Source organism: Nyctibius grandis, chromosome 6, assembly GCF_013368605.1.
Source record: "Nyctibius grandis isolate bNycGra1 chromosome 6, bNycGra1.pri, whole genome shotgun sequence".
NCBI classification, from domain to species: domain Eukaryota; kingdom Metazoa; phylum Chordata; class Aves; order Nyctibiiformes; family Nyctibiidae; genus Nyctibius; species Nyctibius grandis.
The window spans coordinates 59,891,512-59,910,937 of record NC_090663.1 but is presented as its reverse complement, the minus strand read 5'-3'; the positions used below and the strand labels follow the sequence as shown (position 1 = coordinate 59,910,937).

At 41.4% G+C, this 19,426-nt stretch overlaps 1 protein-coding gene across 2 annotated transcripts in view; it reads left to right on the top strand.

Annotated features, from left to right (window-relative positions):
- The first annotated feature begins 12,808 nt into the window (after nucleotides 1-12,808).
- The window catches only part of MANBA (mannosidase beta), a 49,078-nt gene continuing 42,460 nt past the window's right edge, over nucleotides 12,809-19,426 (top strand). The window contains exon 1 of one of the 2 annotated variants that reach the window (XM_068403660.1): nucleotides 12,809-13,003. In XM_068403660.1, the coding sequence (XP_068259761.1) occupies nucleotides 12,809-13,003 (195 nt within the window). Of the gene's footprint in view, nucleotides 13,004-14,009; nucleotides 14,077-19,426 lie in introns of those variants that run through there. The other variant, XM_068403661.1, reaches the window with a different exon arrangement.

Genomic DNA, 19,426 nt, shown 5'->3' with positions numbered 1-19,426 from the left:
TTTAAGCAGACCACAACAGTAAGGTCTGCTTGCTAGTTAGTATATTGGTGTGCAAATGTACTATACCAGTCCTGTTAGATTTGATAATTGCTTGTGCAAAAAGGAATTAGCATTCATTAACAGATAACTTAATGGTTTAAACATTCACAGACAGAAATGTTCTAAACTTTTTTACTGTATTCTTTTCTGCAGCCTCCCCTCAATTGTATTCTCTAGCCACTTTATTCCAAATCCTTCATTGTTATAAAAAATAGTATTTTACAGACATTATCATCTGAAGCAGATACCATGGGTCCATCAGATGTGAGTGATTCAGAAGAAATCTTCAGTCAGCAAGTCCCTAATAAAACTTAAAGCATAGTAGAAGTTGCAGTTAGCTGAAAATTTCTTGCCGTGTTTATAGGTGTCCAAAAAAATGTAAATTCAGTTTCTTTCCCTTGTGTGTAGTTCTGTACATGTAAACTGGGCGAAGACAACTGTCTCTGTTAGTTACATGAAACAAATTCGCACTAGAACAATGGAATTAGATAAATAATTCATCAATAAAGGAGCTTAAGGTATAACGGTTATTTCGCTAGAACACAGACTACACTAACTCTGTCAGGCCTGAAAACCAAAAAAATATTCGTAGGAATAATTTGCTTTATGCCGTTCAGTTCTTGGTGTCATTGAATGAATGCTGTTTTACCCCAGTGCCTTCAACATAAATATAAAATGGGCATAAATTGGAGAACTGGATTCAGATCCCGATAGGCAATTGTTGCATATTTAAAAGGTAGCTGGAATTATGGCTAAAATGTTTTCAGTATAAGGCTCAGGGCTTATATATTGGCAACAGTGCAGGACCAATGCAGAGAAAACATGGTAATGCAGGAAACAAAACTGAGTAAATGTGTGATGTAAAGAGAAGGTACGGAAGGTAAAGACCAGCTGCTCGTGTTGTGAAGTGAAAATGCGTTGCTGTCAGTTCGTGCAGTCTAGTGTAAAACCAGCTGGCTTCAAAGTAATCTGGAATAAGATAGCTGATAAATCGTAATTTTACGTGTCCAGGTTAACTGCTATTCTTTGACAGGCTCAGATGTAGCCTTAGGAAGAGCAACTCAGAGTATAGACCAATGAGCTTTTGCAGGTGTGTATAGAACAGTTCATAAGTCGATGTTTGTGATTGTTTAGCAAGTGCCCGTAACTTGTGACTTACTGTTCTCCTTAGTTAATGCTGCAGTAACTTTGGTTTCCTACGTCATTTAGAGGCAAGCACTCAAATCTTCTGCAGGGGTAGTTCAAAGTTGTGAGCTTTTTTTGTACTGCATTAAGGTGACACATGGTTTGTTTAATGTGAATGAGTTGTGGAGGAAAGAGTTGAGTAGCTTCCAGGTGAGCAGCAGTAACTGCTGTAACTATTTCTAGAGCAGCTGTCTCAGGTTAGAAGAGGTGACAAGCGTAATCTTTAAAGTGAGAGGTGCCAGAAATAAAAGTGACTTTGATAGGACAGCTCTGTGTAAAGTAATACTTGAGAATTTTTTTAAGAATGTCTGATAAACATCCCTGTTTTCCCAAAATAGCTGCTTTTTTTTTTTTGTCTGTATTGGAAATGTTGGTGAGAATTCAGTATCTTCTTCAAACAGTGAAGGTTTTTAGCTTGTGAGGGGAGGAAGCTTCATCAGGAGACATACAGTGTTGATCAGAACGTGTTGTTTTTCAACAGCTTTTAACTGGTCTTTGATCTGGGGTTGTACTTGATTGACTCTGGGAGAGTAGGCTGCTCTCTTTAAATGACTGCTGTTGAGATTGGTACCTCTTCATGAGCTTCAAGCAGAAATACTCATGCTCCATACTTAAGAATCCTAGGCTTTGCAAATCATCTAGGTAGTTCTGGCTTCTGCCTCAATTTCATTCATCTTCGTATTAACTGTACTGTGTCCCCATGGCAGGAATGCTAGCTGGGGAGCTGGGCGGCTGGTTTTGCTCCAGCTGCTTCGGCATACTAGGGTGGTGGAGACAGAATTCGGAAATGCCTCTGCTTTATCTGGGATGGGAATTCTGATTGAAGTTTAGCCTCTCTGATGTGATGTCATGATTCATTAGAGGGAATGCACAAATCAAGCTGTTTCCTGTGTTCTTGAAGAGCTGCTGAACTGGTGATGTTACTGTCTTAGAAAACATAGATAGATACCGAATATGATAGTTGCATCTATGCTGAGGAAAAGAGAAGCCTGTGCTTGTTTCTAAATCAAACCTGTTTTTTTTTTGTCCCCCTCTGGCCAGGTAAGCCTCAGCACTTCTTACCTCACAGTATTTGATGCAAGTCTAAAAAGAAACCATGTTTATATAGTCATGTGTCCTGTCTTTTTTTAAAGGGAATTTTCTGGAACACAACTTTTTACTGAACATGCAACTCAGATCCTCTTGGCATCTAAGCAAGGAACTGCAGTTTGCAACCTTGTGTACAGAGCTTAGTGTGAGTCTGTAACCCCTTCCTCCTGAAAAATTTGTGAAGGTAGATAGCAAAGATGTGGCATAGCTTTGGCAAACACCACTGTTCAGAATGAAGCTATTATTTCTTTGGGGAGGGATACTCTTGCTAAAACAAGGTTTACAGATTCTTTGCCATGATACTAATTCTTCCGTGACAGTGAATGCAGAAAATTAATTTACAGGTATCTTAGAAATTGAAGAATCTATTCAATATAACCATTATTGTATTATTTTTCCTATTGCAAGGTTTGGAATGCTCTTATTGGAGTAAGAGGTCCTGATCTCTTCATAAGGTACTAGATTTTGTGTCTGTACTCAGAAGAGCATTGAGGAAAGTATCACTGTTAGCGACTGTAGGAGTTCTCAGGTAACAAACTTAGTGGAGAACAAGACAACTTCTGGAACACAGCACTGATACATCCTTTTATAGAATAGATTAGTGCTGGCTGGAGAATTGTATTTAGTATTTGGGACTGGGTGTTGTTCAATCTCTTTGTCTCTGAGAAGTCCCTTAAAGTCTTCCACCTCTTAAGCATATCTGGTCTAATTGACACATGTGCCTCGACAAACTTAGAAGTACAAATTTCACTGTATTCTGTGTGTGTGTTTTGCTCAGCTTTTGTGTACCTGTGTTCTTCCACTCCACCCTTTCTTCAGTTTTTCTGCTTACTGTGAAGCCCAGTTGAGGATTTCTTTCCTTAAAGTTTCAGGACACTTCTCTTAGAACCCACAGTGCTGACGTCTGAGAGGTTTGGGATTTTTTTGAAAGGCCAGAGGACAAACCATATAGAAATACATCAGCCAGTTCAATTAAAATAGGTGCAAGTGAGATGCATGATGTTTGGAGAAGGCTTTCTTGCTTCAGTGATGCTACAGTGGGTAGAAAATCTTACCACATAAGCTTATAAAGGCAGCGTGCTGCTAGTGTGTATTAAGCCACTGTGTGATTCTGTGAGTCTTCTGTTATGTGTAGTAGAAATAAGTACAAGCCCCCCAAAAGGGAATGAATGTGGTTTTGCATAAGCTTATTTTGGAAACTGTTATGGTGGGTTTTTAATGTAGTAGTAATGCTATAAAATCTTTGGGATACAATCATTTCTATATAGTTGGGGTGCTTAATACAGTTAGCTTTGCATAAATAATCAAGGTTTTTTCATACACTCAGAAGGCAGAAGTTTTACGCTGGTAAGTAGTAGTGCTATAAAAACGACAAAGTTTCTCATGGTTTGTCTGCAGAGAGAAGTTAACTGAAATGCGTAAGCCAAAGCGTGCAGTTAAGCACATACAACGTATGCTAGTGTAAGCCTCCTTTGATCGCAGTTTTTATAGTATAAAAATCCTTTGGTTTGGGAGTGCATGGTTTGCTTGGGAATGAGTTCTAAGCCCAGTAACAAGCTGCCATGGGAGAAGTGCAGATAGTGAGTCTCTTGTGTAAATGAATCGTGACCCTCTGTTTCCATTGTTGACTGTACTAACTGCTCTTAATGTTTTTACAGTTTGAGTTCTATTTCATGAGGATATCTCTAAGTCTTGTTTACATAATGATTTATGTTTCCTGAGAATCCATTCCAAATTCATTGAAAGCTGCATTTCAAGGTATCCTCACACAGTCACAAGCAATTGAATTAGAGCGGAGGTAGGTAGGTGCCTGTTACTTAATTTAGCTAGGCTTTTTTCCACTCCTACTTCATAGGTGCTGCACTTCACACTCAGAATTACTGTTTCAGTGCAAAGGATGCGAATTTTCATAGCCTTCACTTTTTATTTATAAATTGGGAAAGAAGTAAAAGTGCATTCTGTTTGGATTAACCATAAATGATATGAGAAAACTCAAGCTTTAAGAAAACGCAGGTAACCCTGAAGCCTGTTTTTGCACATAATATTCTTTCCGATACTGATATGAATAATGTGGAAAAATATTCCAACTTTTCAGAACAAAAACATGAAAAGACAGGCTTGTGGAGAGCCATTGACTAGTTATCTTGAAACTTTTGGATGTAAAACTATTTCCTTGAAACAGTTGTGGTTTTTTTTTTTAATGTGGCTGATGTGGCATTTTACTGCCTACACATGCATTATGCTGTGCTTTATGGGTTGGGGTGGGGGGAGAGGGAGATGAAAAGAGAAGTTGCCATTTGCTGCTTAACTGAAGCTAGAACAGCTTTGGTTCGCATAGCAGGAGACCCGATACAGAAATAGGTTGTAGTTGACCAATCAGCCCTCCTAACCTTGTTTTCCTTCCCACAGCCACCCTGCAATGTTTGTCTCCACCCTTCAGAGGCTTCAACTTCCTTTTGCCTGTTTCTCCCACGTACACCTGCCCTGCTAGACAGGGTGGCTTCTTGCTGCCTTCCCTGATCTGACAGGGAATCTCTTTCATGTAACTTAGCTAGGCAGAGCCTGGGGACTCTTGAGTGCTTCTAAATTATGAACCAGTATTTTATGCAATTGCTAGGGCAAGTAATGCCTCTTGAGGTACAAAGCATGAAGAAAGGGGGAAGGGGTAACTTAAAAAAGAGTCTTTTTACTCTATTAATTGCTGCAGTGGGTCTAGTTGGGAAGAGAGCTTGTAAAAATACTGAAAAAAATGTGTTAAGAAACTAAGCTTTTAGGTTAGATGAGTATAGGTGAAACAACTGGCATGTATTAGGATTAGGAATCTAGAGTGCAGATACGCGGGGACAAAGAGTGAAGGGGAAGAGCTCAATGTTTTTAAATTTTTAAAGAGAAGTTACCATGTAGCATATGCTGACACATACATCATGAATAATTTAGGGTGTGGACAGTGGAGAGGGCAGCCAGCTGTACCTCCTGAGCCAGCTGCAGCTAACTGATAAACTCTTCTAGAAAAGTTGTGCTAGGAGGAAGTAGCAGTAATCATAGTTTGTGGTTACAAGATTATGGGTCATTGCCGGGAAGCTGGAAGGATAAACAGCGGATCAGCATCCTTGGTAGTAACAGAACACAACAAAACAGAAGAGGTCTTGAAAAATCTCCCAAGTTCAAATTGCCACCAAGTTGTCCACTAAACAATGAGGGACTCTTTCCAGTCGTGCAGTGGCTTTCTTGTGTCAGTGTTAAGCTGTCCGCTGTTAACTGTCAAAGCAGGACGTGGCAGAAAGAAGTTTAGCTGTACCCTTCTGTCCTCCAAGTAAACTTTCATGGTTGTGACCAGGTATGGAGGAGTCCAAAGTGAATATTGAGGAAAAATTGTTATTTGTCAACTTGCTAGGCTTATTGAACTATTTCATTAAACTAAATTGCCTAAATTATTTTTTTTAAATAGTTTTAAATATCTTTTTGGTGTAATTGAAATTCCTCAGGGCATAGTTCTAGGCCTTTGAAACTGTATTTGTCAATATGACCACTGCTGATAAACTGTATTCAAAAAATGCTGAGAGAATCAACATAATAGAACCTTTATTGACAGATAAGTTTTCAAGATGATTTTGCATCTTAAACCTTGTAAGTGCTTAATAACCTTTTGGAGTCATGACAGCTTCCTGTGGTGAAGCAGCTCTTTTAACAGAGAGCCATACCTTTGGAAACGATTGTTTGCTGAATGCTGTTTATTTTGCTAGTATGTACAAAGTGCCAAAAACTTAGGTGGCTGTTCACTCTTTAATTCACTAATAATTAAAACTTTAAATACCTTCAGAATATTGTGGCACTTTTGTGAAATATTCTATAGGCATCAAAATGTATGCTGAATATTTATATACAAGGGATTAATTGAAGTTATAGTGCAGCTTTCCTCCTTTCAGTAGATCTATACCAGTCCAGAGTAGCTGAAGATCTTTGCACTTGCTGAAGCAATCTTAGAGGATTCCAGGCAGTGATCTCGTGTTTTTTAGATCCTTTCTTACAGGCTGCCATTGCCTTTGTGCCTATCTGCAGTCCTAGCGGTGAGAAAACAGGGCTTTTCCATGGAACTGTGTCACTTGCAGCAGCTATCAAAGGTACAGGCAATAATTTGAGCACCAGATTATTTGGATCCACTGGGCTGAGAATTTAGCTGTAAACAAAATGAGTGAGTGGTATCTTAACGTAGCCACTCCCTGAAGAGTTTGGGGCCCTTCTTTCACCGAGGACTAAGCTGAAGAGACAAGGTTCTTTTCACATTCCTAAGTCTCTTTACTATGTTTCTAGCCATAAAACTACTGCCTGCCTTCCCTGCTTCCAGTGCAAGTAGCAAAATACTAAAATTTTGAGTAGCACCCAAACAAGAAGCTTATAGTCAGTATGAGAGTATGACAGGACACAAGGAAGTGGAATGAAGCTGCATAGGGGAAGCTCAGATTGGGCATGAGGAAAATGTTCTTCACTGGAAGGGTGGTTGGTCACTGGAACAGGCTCCCCAGGGAAGTGGTCACAGCACCAACTCTGTTGGAGTTCAAGGAGCGTCTGGATTACAGTCATATGGTTTAGTTTTAGGTAGTCCTGTGAGGAGCAGGGAGTTGAACTTGATGATCCTTATGGGTCCCTTCCAACTTGAGATATTTTATGATCCTTCTAGTACTCCTTACTCTGTTTGCTGCAGTAGTCTGTCTTTTTAGTTACAATGACAATTAAACACGTTAATGCTTTTTTACGGATGGGTATGTATAAAGTAGTATTTTTAGTGCTGTTTATGTACTAAGTTATTTGGGAAAAAAAAAAAGACCCCCTATTAAAGTATGTCTGCTTGATGAACGTGCATGAGTCGATATGTATAACTCTTACTCCTGAGACGTTTGTACCAGTGCAGTGATTGGTGTGGCATGTAGCATCCTGGACTGCATGAGGATGTAGTTCCATTACGTAAGGGGTTTGCACTGGAATCATTGAGACAAGTGAAGATATTTTGTATGTAGACAGACTCTTGGCTTATGTTGTTGACTAAGTGGGGCTTGAGTCGATCTGGTGGGAGCTTCATTGATAAGAATTCTGGTGATTCTTGTGGGTGCTGAAATAATCATTAATCTTTCAAGAAGGGGAAAAAGTGTCTCTTGAGTACCCACAGTTTTCAGTAAAGTTATTTTGAATATTCCCTGGCGCTTGCATTAGGGTCACTTTTGCAGAAGTGAATGGACAGTTTGTCTTAGCGATGAAGCCAGGTGCATTAACCCCACTAAAGGTTCGAGAAACAGAGGTCCTGACCTCTGCCTCAGTGGGTTGTCTGGAGTGACTGAGCTAGAAAAAGAAATGCAGCTCCCAGCTGTTTTGGCAACTCCAAATCAATTTAAGTTTACTCACCCAATTTATCAGCTATAGTTTTTTTTTACATTCTCATAATACCTGCACAGAAAATATTCATTAAAACAGTAGGCTGGATATATGTTTCATATTTAGTGTGATCTGTTTGGTATGTTCTGCACTCAGCTAGCAAAATGCCGAGAAGTACACAGGGTTAGTAAGACTCAGTGAGGCCTCTGAAGCTTCCATCATGGGTGAAACAGTTCGTTACCTGTGATACCCATGTTTTGAGGGATTTAATTGTAGGCGTTTAGGGACAAGTAATGTGTTGTGATCACAGATGACTGTCTAGTTTTAGACCTTCAAGAAAGGCTAAGCAAGGTGTTTCATAATGTCCCTATATGTACTACTGATTTCCTGTAGGTGCCAGAGAATCGGTTTTAATTCTAGATATGTTTTAAGTTTTAATGAAAGTTCATGGGGAGCTTTGGCAGCACCATACCTAGTCTTAAGACAGTGACTTTGCTGCTTTATGAGACAAAGGGTAAATGACAATGGTCAGCATTACGTAATCTTATAAATAGATTAGGATTGTTTCAAAATTGTTTATAAATTTAAAAGAATAAAAGCTATGGAAATTCCATCTTCTAAAGAGCTTGTCTTTAGAAATCTGGTCATGCTGGCTTTTAAAATCCTTATGCTTTTTGTGTCTGTGCTACAGAAGGTGGTGACCTGAAACCTAAATCCTGTGGTTTGAGCCCATCTCAAAACAAGATGTAGAGGTATAAATACAGGCTTTTGCCCTGGCATACCTGACGAAGTTTAAGGGTAAACTCAAGGTATTGCCTGCCTTTCTGCTTATGCAATTTTAGAATTATTATTGCCTGTTTTTTGCTTATTCCCCTCCATATAGCATTTGCCTGGAGCAGTAGCTTCCCTTCCACATATTTATTTTTACTTGTGATTGTTAGTGTTGAGTAATTTTATTTGTTAAGGAAATCCCCTTGCAATGACCTACAGACTTTACAATAATTATGAAAGAAGCTTTAGGCCTACCACATAGATTGTAGTTTTGTATTTTGCTCATGATAACCTAGTATAATGTTCTCTTCTAGCAATGTATTAATAGTGTCCTCATCTAAAAGCAATGTTAATTTATTTCCTTATTTTTAACATCCTTTTTGAATGGAATTCAAGATAAATACAGAATAATTCCTGAAATGTGTTCTTTCTGTCTGTCCTTTACAAATCCATAGCTGGAGGGCTCCCTGCACCATATTGCCTTTACACCAGCTCAGAGAGTAACTGTTTTGCATAGCAGTTCTACGTTTTGCAGAGGCAGTCATGAAACAGAGGACAGGCATTATGTTGAGGAGCGGTAGGGCTTCCATACAGATGTGCTGTACTGTGTGAAGGTATTTAGTCATGTAAACACCAGTCCAGTTTTACACCAGTATTTATCCAACATGTCTGTATTGGTATTGCTGCACCTATGCAAAACTCTCAAAAGTAGATTATCCTTTAGTTATTTTGCATCTTTGACAAATGGTCTGTGCTGGTGGTATCTGCAGTGGTGTACGGTTACCAAAAGAGATAGCAAGCCCTGATATGGACTGGTGTGACACAAAGTCCTGTTTTGCTTCAGAGGTGGTAACCTTCAGCAGAAGAATGGTACAGGGTGGACAGGTGGGGGCAGTAATATCTTAAAGTACTGCAGCCAAATCTGTGAGAACCTGTTTGTTTAAAACCTTTGCCTGAACTCATTGAACATGAATTTGAAAGAAAAAACAGCAGCAGCCTGTCATGATGATAGAGATTGCATAGCAATTGGAAACAAAAGACTTCTGGATTAACATGGCAGAATTTGGGCAGCTTCAATAGAACTACTCTGAATTTATTCTAATCGAGCCGAAGGCATGGTTTTGCCTTCAGCTTTTTGTCTGGGTTGATAAAAGAATATCCACTTGCAGTACTGTAAAGGAAGAATTGTAGTAATCTCCTGAATTTGTGGCATTTCAGAAAGAAATTGAATATGGTACACAGTAAAAGAAAGCCACACAAAAGATATTGCTTTGTGTCTTAAGATTTTAAAAGATAAAACCACAGCCTTTAAGACTCTAGTATCTCTAAACAGTGAAAATTTCATTTGCTTAAAAAAAAACTCAAACAAAAAAAACCCCAAACCCTAAAACTGGGACATGAAAATGAGACATGATTTAACTTAATTATAAGCCTCGAACAAGGAAACAGCATGTTCTCAGAATACTTAATTACAGCATTGTTTTTAGGTTGAGGGTTTTTTTTGTGTGTGTTGCTTCAGTCAGTCTTCAGCAGAAAGAATAAAAGGCAAAGAAAACACGGAAGTACAGTAAACATCTTGAAATGCAGTTTCCTTCTTACTGGGAAGCTACCACATGACTTGCTGAAAAAGATTTCTTTAAAAAAAAAAAAAAAAAAGCCAGCTTGCAGTTGTTCTTTGGTAGCATTAAAACTTAGTTCTCTTTAAATCTGCTTCTTGAGAAATAATATCCTACAAGATCCCTCAAGCAGCACTACAGTGTTTAAATGCTTTTAGTGTTGTATGAGTGAATTTAAGGAAAATAACACTGAATTGTTTGATTGTCAGTACTTTGTCTGATTACTTTAGATGGTAGATGAATTGGAAGGACTGGCATTTTTATGTTGTATTGAAGGGTTGTGAGCTCAAAAGGATTGGGATCAAAAAATATAAAGGCATGTTGACCATGTCCAGTGATGTTTTAAAGACACATCTAGGGTGGATTCTTATGGTGTGCTGAATTAGGTGTGTGAAAGCCAGGAGCTAAAACAAAACTCTGGTGTCCCTGTTCTTGTCTGCAGTTCACTCTTGCACTCTGTGCTGCATACCAGGAGCAGCAGCATGTTTTTGTGTCAGTCGCGCTTTATTATTATGTGATTTGGTGTATGAATTGTATATATATTGTTAAAGTAATTAACTCTTTAGCATCCCAAGGTGCTTTATGTATTCTTTCCTCCTCTGATTTTACAGTCTATAATTATAGACAATAAGAAAACAGAAGGACAGAAATGGAAAAACTGAATAAAGTCCTGCAGTTAATTGGGGCTTCTGTGAATGCTATTGGATGGTTGCATTTCTATGCGGAATCACATATATGCACCTACACGCAGTTAGTAGTTTGCTTGCTCTGTATGCACAGTCACTTGACTCTTCTGTTAAAAGAAAAAGTATATAGTAACAGGAGAGTAAGGGACACTACTGGTAGCATTACTTTTTTACAGGAATTTGCAAGATTTTCTGTCTTTTAAGCATATTTCACCTTCTCACTTAAGTGTATTTTGAGACTGCAAATTACCTCCCTGACCAAGATTCTGACCTGGTTCATAAATGAAGTAAAAATTACACAAATCCACATGGAACATGCATTTAATCAACTATGCTTTAAGAATAAACAACAACAAAAAAAACAGCCCCACCACCAAAAAAAAAAAAAAAAACAACAAACCAAACCCCAAAATGCCACAAACCATAAGCTAAGGTCATAGAGTGGCTGCTGAAATAAGGATTTTCAATTTCATGTTGAGCTGTGTAAGGGAATAAAGTCGTATGTATCCGAAGAAAAGCAAATCAACTGCTTTCTAATCTGCTCACAGCTGAGCAGGCATACGGGGAATCTAGTCTTGAAAGTCCTTATATACTCTTCTGGTTTGTGCTGTCACCACCTTTGGAAGGTACGTGGGCTATTCACTCTGGCAATTGTGAGAGTCTTCGAAGTCTGAGCACTTTTCTGTATTGTGAAATGAGATACAGTGGATTGCACAGCTGTTTTCCACCTGCTGTACAGCTTCAGCTGGAGGAACAGCTAGATGAAGTGCAGCCATGACATGGTGTGAAGTATCTCCAGTTCATGGAGGTGATCTAGGCCTCCCTGCACCAGGGTTCAGTGGAAACAGCATGAAGTAGGGTGGCTGGCTACCCCTAAAAGAGTAACTCTCGCCACTGATTGCCTTTTTGCTCCTTCCACTGAGCTAGTTAAGATCTTGTTGCTTTAATTCCTGGTTTTCGGCTGTGATAAAGGGACTAAGCTAGCGATGGCACGTAGGAAAGCTACAGGGTGGTTTGGAAACCATATTTCAGCATGTTTCTTTGGGGTTGACCCTTCTGCTTCTTTCCAGATGAACATACTCAATTTTCATAAACAAAATCCACAGCAACAGTGCTAGCACTGCTTTATGAGAAACCAGAGTACTTTTTTTATTAGATGTTCATGATGTTTGTTCAGGTTTTATACACTTTTGTAATTTTATGGGAAAAAGGAGGTGGAAGGCTGAGGCCATATAAAATCTCATGACTTGAGGGAGCCAATACTGAAAGTTACCTGTTGCGGTGTTGTCACAGCTCTTCCTCATTCCTCCCACTTCACTGCAGTTTTCTAGAGCTCTAAATTTGCTACATCTGAAAGATTTGTCACCTTATACTGCTCCTATTATCAATGTTCCTCTGTGCCTTCTCTTGGAGAAAAAAAAACCACACTTTTTTTTTCCCCTTTCTTGTGCTGTTGGCGCGTACGCCCTGCTCGGGGAGCCTTTCTGTCCTCCCGTGGTGCCGCCGGGCTTGAAGAGCCCCTTGGAGCGGGGGGTGGTGCGAGCGCCCGTCACCGCTTCAGCCGGGGAGGGGGCGGGAAGGCGGTCGCGGGCCCCTCGCTTGCTCTCAGGGACGCCGAGGGTGGCTGCGCTCCGCCGCCCGCGGCGGGGGAAAGCCGCTGTCCAGCCGCCGGGAACTCCTCCGCGGAGCCGCACTGACCCGTCCTCAGCAGCGCCTTCTCTCCTTCCCCCCTCTGCCTGCGGCGGGACTCTTGAGCAGCGTCCGGCCCCCAGGAGCCATTAGCAGGCGGCGGGAGGAGGAGCGCGCCCGCCCCACCCCCCCCTCCCGGCCGCTAAGGGTCCGAAGCGCCGCCCCAGTGCTCTGCGGAGGTGTCGGGCTCGCCGGCGGCCGCAAGGGTCGGTTCGCTGCCCTCTGTCCGTCCGTCGTCCCGCAGCAGTATCTCGGCGGGTCATGGCGGTGAGGCAGCCGCGGCGCGGGGCTGCCGCTCCACCCGGGCCGCCCCCTCGCTGCTCCCGGCGGCCATGCCGGCTGTCTGCGGGGCGGGCGGGCGCCGCCATGGGCCGAGCTGCGCCGCTGCTGTTGCTGGTGGCGGCGGCTGCGGGCCGCGCCGAGGCTTCGGCCGCGGGCGGCCCGGAGGTGCACAGCCTGCGGGGGAGCTGGCGGCTGGGCAACGGGAACGGCTCGGTGGTGCTCCGAGGGGAGGTGCCGGGCTGCGTGCACACCGCGCTGCACCGCCGGGGCCTCATCCAGGTACGGTAGGCAGCCGCGCCGGCACACCTCGCCCGGCCCCCCGCGCCCTTGGCGGCGCCCCGGCCGTGGGGCCGTGCCTGGGGCGCGGTGGGGAGAGCCCGGCAGGGCGCTGCGGTGTGGCGGTGCCTGAGGAGAAGCCCCGTACCGCCGTGCCCCTCCGAAGTGGGCAGGACAAAGGAAAAAAAAAGCAGTCCCACGTGTGAGATCTCCAGAAGCACGGTTAGAGGCAACCCCCCCACCCCTCAAAACACCGCTCTGCCCCGGGAGCTGCTGCATCCGCTGCAGGTTTTGCTAGCGTCGCTGGTGCAGCAGCCAGGCTTCGTTTCCTCGGCCCCTCCCGTGGCAAAGCGTTTGGTGCTTGCAGTGTCCTCACGGCAGAGCAGTCCCAAATCGGGCCAGGGATACAAACGCAAGCCCGTGCTCTGCAGTGTGTGGGATTCTGTGGTCTTGACACAGAACCAGGGTGCTGACATCAGATACGTCCGGTATCATCCAGCATGTATGTAAGTCATGTTCACCTACGCTATTACCTCAAAAGAATGAAAAGCTAAACCCACCCTGTTGAAGTTTGACTTGGTGATGCAGGAAATGTAGGGATTTCAGGCACTTCAGTCCATTAAAAATCCCTTTTGACACTTGCAGAGCACATCAGAACAGTTGAGATTGTATATTCCCATGCTGCCTAAGGGAAGTACGTTCTGAAATGTGAGTATAAAACTGTTACGTTTAAAAGACTAGTTCCTGCCTTAACACTTTTAAGAAGCTTTGCTGCTTCTGTTTACTGTTGCCTCTCTTAATTTTTTAGATTTATGAAAACATAGTGACCACTGGGGACAAATCAAAACTGAAGCTGTAGATTGGTAGCAAAGTACCCTGATACCAGCATAAGCTGCTTGTCACTCAGACCTAACAGGAAACATGGCAGTAACTGGGTCATTGTTAAAGTAAGATGCCTTTTTAGAAGGAAGTATGTGGAAAGTGAAATGTGTACCTGGAACAAGGAAGAGAAATAAAACAGCGAAGTTAACAAAATCATCTATAAAACTGATGGATATACTCATGTACTAGAAAAGGTGAAGTACTGTCCTATGTCTATTAGACATATATATCTTGTATTTATTGTGGTCCCTCCCAATGTTGCATTTCTTGTACAGCATTTATTTAAAAAATATATTCTGGATGTATGCTTTTTATATTTTCTATCCTTTGATTTTTATTCTTCAGATTATTATCCTGCTTGTCTCTAACTAAAGTTAGAGAGGTATAAGGAGAAAGTGTTGCCACTTTGGGCAGGATAATTTTAGCATTATTCTGTGTTGGCATAGGTTGGGAATCCCAGTACTAATAATAGATTCCAAAGAGTATCATTGCCAGATAAAAGAAATAGTCAACACTGGAAAAGGACACTAAGAAGGGATAAGCTGAGCCATGATGGTCTGTTGTGTCAACATCTGTATGCTAAGTGATGTGACATTTTGAGCATATATAATTAGGGTTTTAAAATGGCTTTTTAAAGTTTTAAAAAGTGCAGTGGGCAGGTAGACTGTATATGGAGGATCCGTGAAGAGAACTGTGCCAGTTTCTCCCATGCAAAAGTGCACAAGATAAACTGAACGTCTCAGATGTTGGCTGTGCTGGGAGGTGGTGCTGTAAGAAGTGTGAATAATCAGGAGAAACTGTGACCAATGCACTGACTCACACAAGATAATGACGTAGTGGAAGGCTCACATTTAACTACTCACATTAAGTACTCTTACGAAGTGAGAAAATGTGATTGCTAATTTAGTTGCATTGCTGTAAACTGACTTGTAATTTTAGTCATTTTAAGCAGCAGTATGATGTTTGGAAATGAGGCTGCGATCATGAACGCTCATGTGCCTGGGCAGAATCCCGAGTGTGCACAGAGGCACGAAAGCTTAGTCAGCCTGATGGCCAGCAGCATGGGTCTTGCTAATAGGTAGGTGAGTGCTTGGCTAATGAAATCGATGATGGTTGGTTGTGGACCCTTAGAACATGTTTACGTGAATACAAGCGTGAACTTGCTCCAAACACATGCTGATTTGGCCAGGTGTGAACCCGCTGTGGTGTGGAAACTGTTGCTAAGTTGGTGGTGTTAGAATTAGTACGCTCTGCTGAGGAGCTGAGTTAACCAAAATACTTCACTGCTGTGGTTGTTTGACCTCTGGACTGGACCGGGCTGGTGTCTGGCTAGTTCAAAGCACAGAATGAGCTAACTTGTTTCTGTGTATAGATGTGTACAGGTAACTTAAGATCAATTTAAATTCTTACTTAGTTTAGCAAAGCTCAGTTTACAGAAAGAAGCGTTCACACAAATATTTCCACCAGGTTAACTAAATTGTTTTAAAATCACATTTTTGTTTAAAAGATAGAATGGGGAGCATACCAAAATACAGGAGCAGCCTTAGCAGATTTCAGATCTATCACAGATAGTGTTAAATGTAATCTATTCCTGCCACCTTAGTTGTAGCACTCTGCAAAGCAGCAACTCTGGGTTGTTTGGAGGGAGTCAGTGACATAATTCGTTACTGGAATGCGTGGCTTCACGCTGCAAAGTGTGGCTCAGCTGTTTGTCCTGAGGTTTCTTCATTGCGGTGAAACTGCTTATGACCAAGTGCTTTCAAATGCAGCTGCCTAAAATCATATTCCTGTATTCCTATTTACACAAAAACATGCACACAGCCTGAATTTTAGAGGCATCAAGCGCTGGTTGCTCCATTTCTTCAGTGCTCATTATCTCTGGAAATCAGCCCTTCTTGGGGTTGTGTCAAGTGTAGAATTAGGAGTTTTATTATAGTTCCCCAATTACAAAAACTTTGGTCTAGAGTATTTTTTTCATTTGCTCCTTTTGCTCTTTGCCATGGAGTGTAGGCTTTTTATTCATACCACTGAAAATAGACCAGCAATCCAAAAGCTTACTGCTTGTAATCAAAAGCAAAGATTGGTCTGAAAAGCTGTACCAGGAAATAGGAGAACAAAGCTGGTGGGAACGAAATTATTCTGGATAGCAAGACCCATATGTTCAGTGACCTAATGAAATCTATGTGCTATTTTTCTGTGTGATTTGCAGAAATCATGGCAAATAACACTGCATCCTTTGCTTCTGTATCCTTGGTAATTTTTCATGAGTTAGCACTCAAAACAGAAATTTAAAACAAAATTTGGAAAGGCCTACTCCAGCAATGTGGCTTAGTGGGCATCTCACAAATGAGGCGAAAAAGGGCAGCAAGAATAAACTGCCAGATATTAAAGCCTGCAAAATGTAGCTTAGATTGCCAGAGTAGGCTGCAAGCAACTTACTTGTCAGTGTGTGGTTCATTTTGAATATCGGTTGATGACAAACTGTTTTTGCCCAGGGATGCTCTAGATGATTGCTTGTCTGTAGCCTTACTTTAATCTGCTGTGCAGGCTATAAATTTGAGTTGAAAGACACCTCTCCAACACTGAGGGTTCGTTTACTCATCTCTCTGGATCCTCTTAGCATTCGTTCTAGAGGTGTCTTTACTCTTGGGTTATAAAACATACATTGGATGGGCACATCTTTCTGAATGCACCAAATGCACGTATCTTAGAAAATGCTCTTGGGGAAGATACTTTTGAGTTTCTTCTGTGTTCAACCAAGGTAGTTCAAATGCTGGATTAACTATGATAAAAGCTCTAAGGGTAGGAGACAGCATCAGAGTATGTGTTCAGCTGGGTTGTTTTAATAACATTTCATTAGGACTCCATAGCTCTTACTACTATTGCCATGTAAAATTTAAAAAAGACATGAGAAATGCACATAAACAAGGGTAATAGTCGCTTGAAAAAAGTGCAAAGCTCGGGCATAAGCGCAGACATTTCACAAACTTGCAGTGAATCTATTGCTAACCCTACATCTCTGGAAAAAGATTCACAGAAACCATTTTGTCTGAAGATTTAATTTTTAACTGCTGTCAATGTAGGATTTTCTGTCAGGCACAGTTCTGAGAAGCAAGATGTATCAGCAGGTAACTTGTGCATTAAATCTTTATGCTAGAAATAGGCATCCTCTAGCCTGTACTGTCTGAGTACTGCATGATGCCATTTCTGCTGGGAGGTGACTCCTATAAAATTTCAGTTCTGATGAATATGGCTATTGTAGCTGGATTTTCTCATCTGCCAGCTGTTGGCATTCATACAGAAAGGCTGTTTTGTCTTATTAGCTGTCACTTCGATTTGTGAAGAACTATTATGGGGGGTCTGCAACTGCGATGCTAATATAGGGACTGGATAACACTGCAGTTTCTGCCCCATTATACAACAAGGTCATGCACTTGACACAAGGTTACAGTGGTCTTGGTCATACTTGGATATTAAAATATATTAGAAGAGACAGAAGCTTATGTATCTCAAGTGATATTTCTGCAGTTCTGTAAAGTAGTGTGTGTTTTTTTGTAGCTGCTTCTTCATTGGTATAAAATATGTTGTTGCGTATTTTTGAACACTTCATTGTAACTTAGATTTTTCAGAGCAAGCCAAGTAACAATTGCAGTGCGTGTCCTATGGTTCTAACAGGTTATGGCATTCACTGATGAACTAGTTGAGCGTAAGGTGACATTCAGTTTACTGCTTTGTTAGAGTAACTACTGAGAATCAATTACTTTAGGATGAGCTTCCAAAACTCATGTACCAAGAATATGATCCATTCATCACTACTGTTAGTTCAGCTTGACTTCAAGCTGTAAATATGTGAAACTGGGCTTGCTGAAAACTATAAATGTCCTGACTGCTATCGCTTGAGATATCAAGGAATGCGTGGATATAAGTACCTAAGCTATTTAGCTTCCACTCTGAAGTTGGCAACAGCAAAATCATTAAAATGTAAGTCATGAAACATCACTTGCAAGTTTTATTTTGGTAATCTGTTACCTCACCAGGATTTTCTTATGGTGTACATTATAACATATCAGCAGAGTTGATTTATGAGCATGCAAAGCAGTTTCAAATTAGATCATAACAGAAGTAGGATAAAGCAAATGAATCCGGTTTTTGTTCCCTTTATTACATTTCATTTTATTCCGCGCTGATCTTCCGCCTGGATCCGGTGGACTCTGTCTTGTGTCGCTCAGGTGTTTGCGCCGTGCTCCCCTGGGCCTCTGGTTGCGTGGGGGCCTGAAGCCGGCCCCTCGTGGGGCTGGGGCGTGCCTGGCACAACTCCCTCACTTGGGCTTTGAGCCTCACTTCTGATGTGTTCGTGTCTCAGCCATTTCCTGCTTAACGGGAGAAGCTCTTAGCTTATATGGCTGTAGCTTTTCAATATCCCCTTAAAATCATTGCAAGGAGGAGTTTCCATCTAGCCGCTTGGCAGTGCCTTCAGTTTAGTGCTGCCGGTGCTTTTGAAGTCCTGCTGATGTCCTGTGATCCGAACTGGAAATTGCTTCCTTTTGATGCTCTGTAGCAGAGCTTTTACCTCATCTTAGCAGGTGTTCTGCTGGTTGCTTAACAGCATTGAATTTGGGAGCAGAGAACAAACAGGCAGGGAGCTTGAGTGGTTCAGGATTTTTCCCCAAATTGCAGGGAGCAGGAAAATGCAAGGCTGTCATGTTTGGTGGGATCTAAAAATAGCTGTAGTTGACTCCGCTCCTCTATGACTTGCTTCCAGGAGCATGTTGAGCTAATGAATGTGAAATGTATTTAATACATGTGCAGTCTGTTTCCTACCAGCTTTCAAATTCTTCCAGTGCCCTTAAGAGTTTTAAATTTGTCTTTTTTCATCCAGTTTTCTGAAGTAAACCTTTAATTTTAATGTGAGCTGATTTAATGTGGGATGAAATTCTGTTTCAGATAATGCAAAACAATTTGACTTCTACAGGTACATCTTCCAGCACTCAAAACAGTTGCATTTAATAATGAAAAAGTCAATAATCTCGCAAGAGTGTTGGAGAAGTCGTTTTCCTTTCTTACAGGACGTTGTTGTGGTCATGCATTTTTCCTGAACCTTAAGAATTGCCTTAAAAGCACTGCTTGAACATTGCCACATGACTGATTTTACAATAAGCAACATCTGTCATGCTTAAAATGACTAACCCTTATTAGCATTTAACAGCTTTCCTGTGTGATACAGAAGCTGTTTTACTAGTTATGTAGCAATTATATTAGTAAGATGTTAAGTTTTAAATAAAGGTACACAGAACTAGGAGCTTCCTGTCTAAAAAGGTGGATGCCTGTGAGGAAGAAACAGTATTTGTAGGAGTCAGAAGGGGCTGATTAGCACCTTCTGTGACACCTATTTTAGCAGTCAATGCATTTCTTGAAGTTTGAAGGCTTTAGACTAATAAGAAAAAAGTCCCTTCAGGAAAAAGGATCAGCAGTACAGAATCACAGAATGGTTAAAGGTTGGAAGGGACCTCTGGAGATCATCTAGTCCAACCCCCTGCCAAAGCA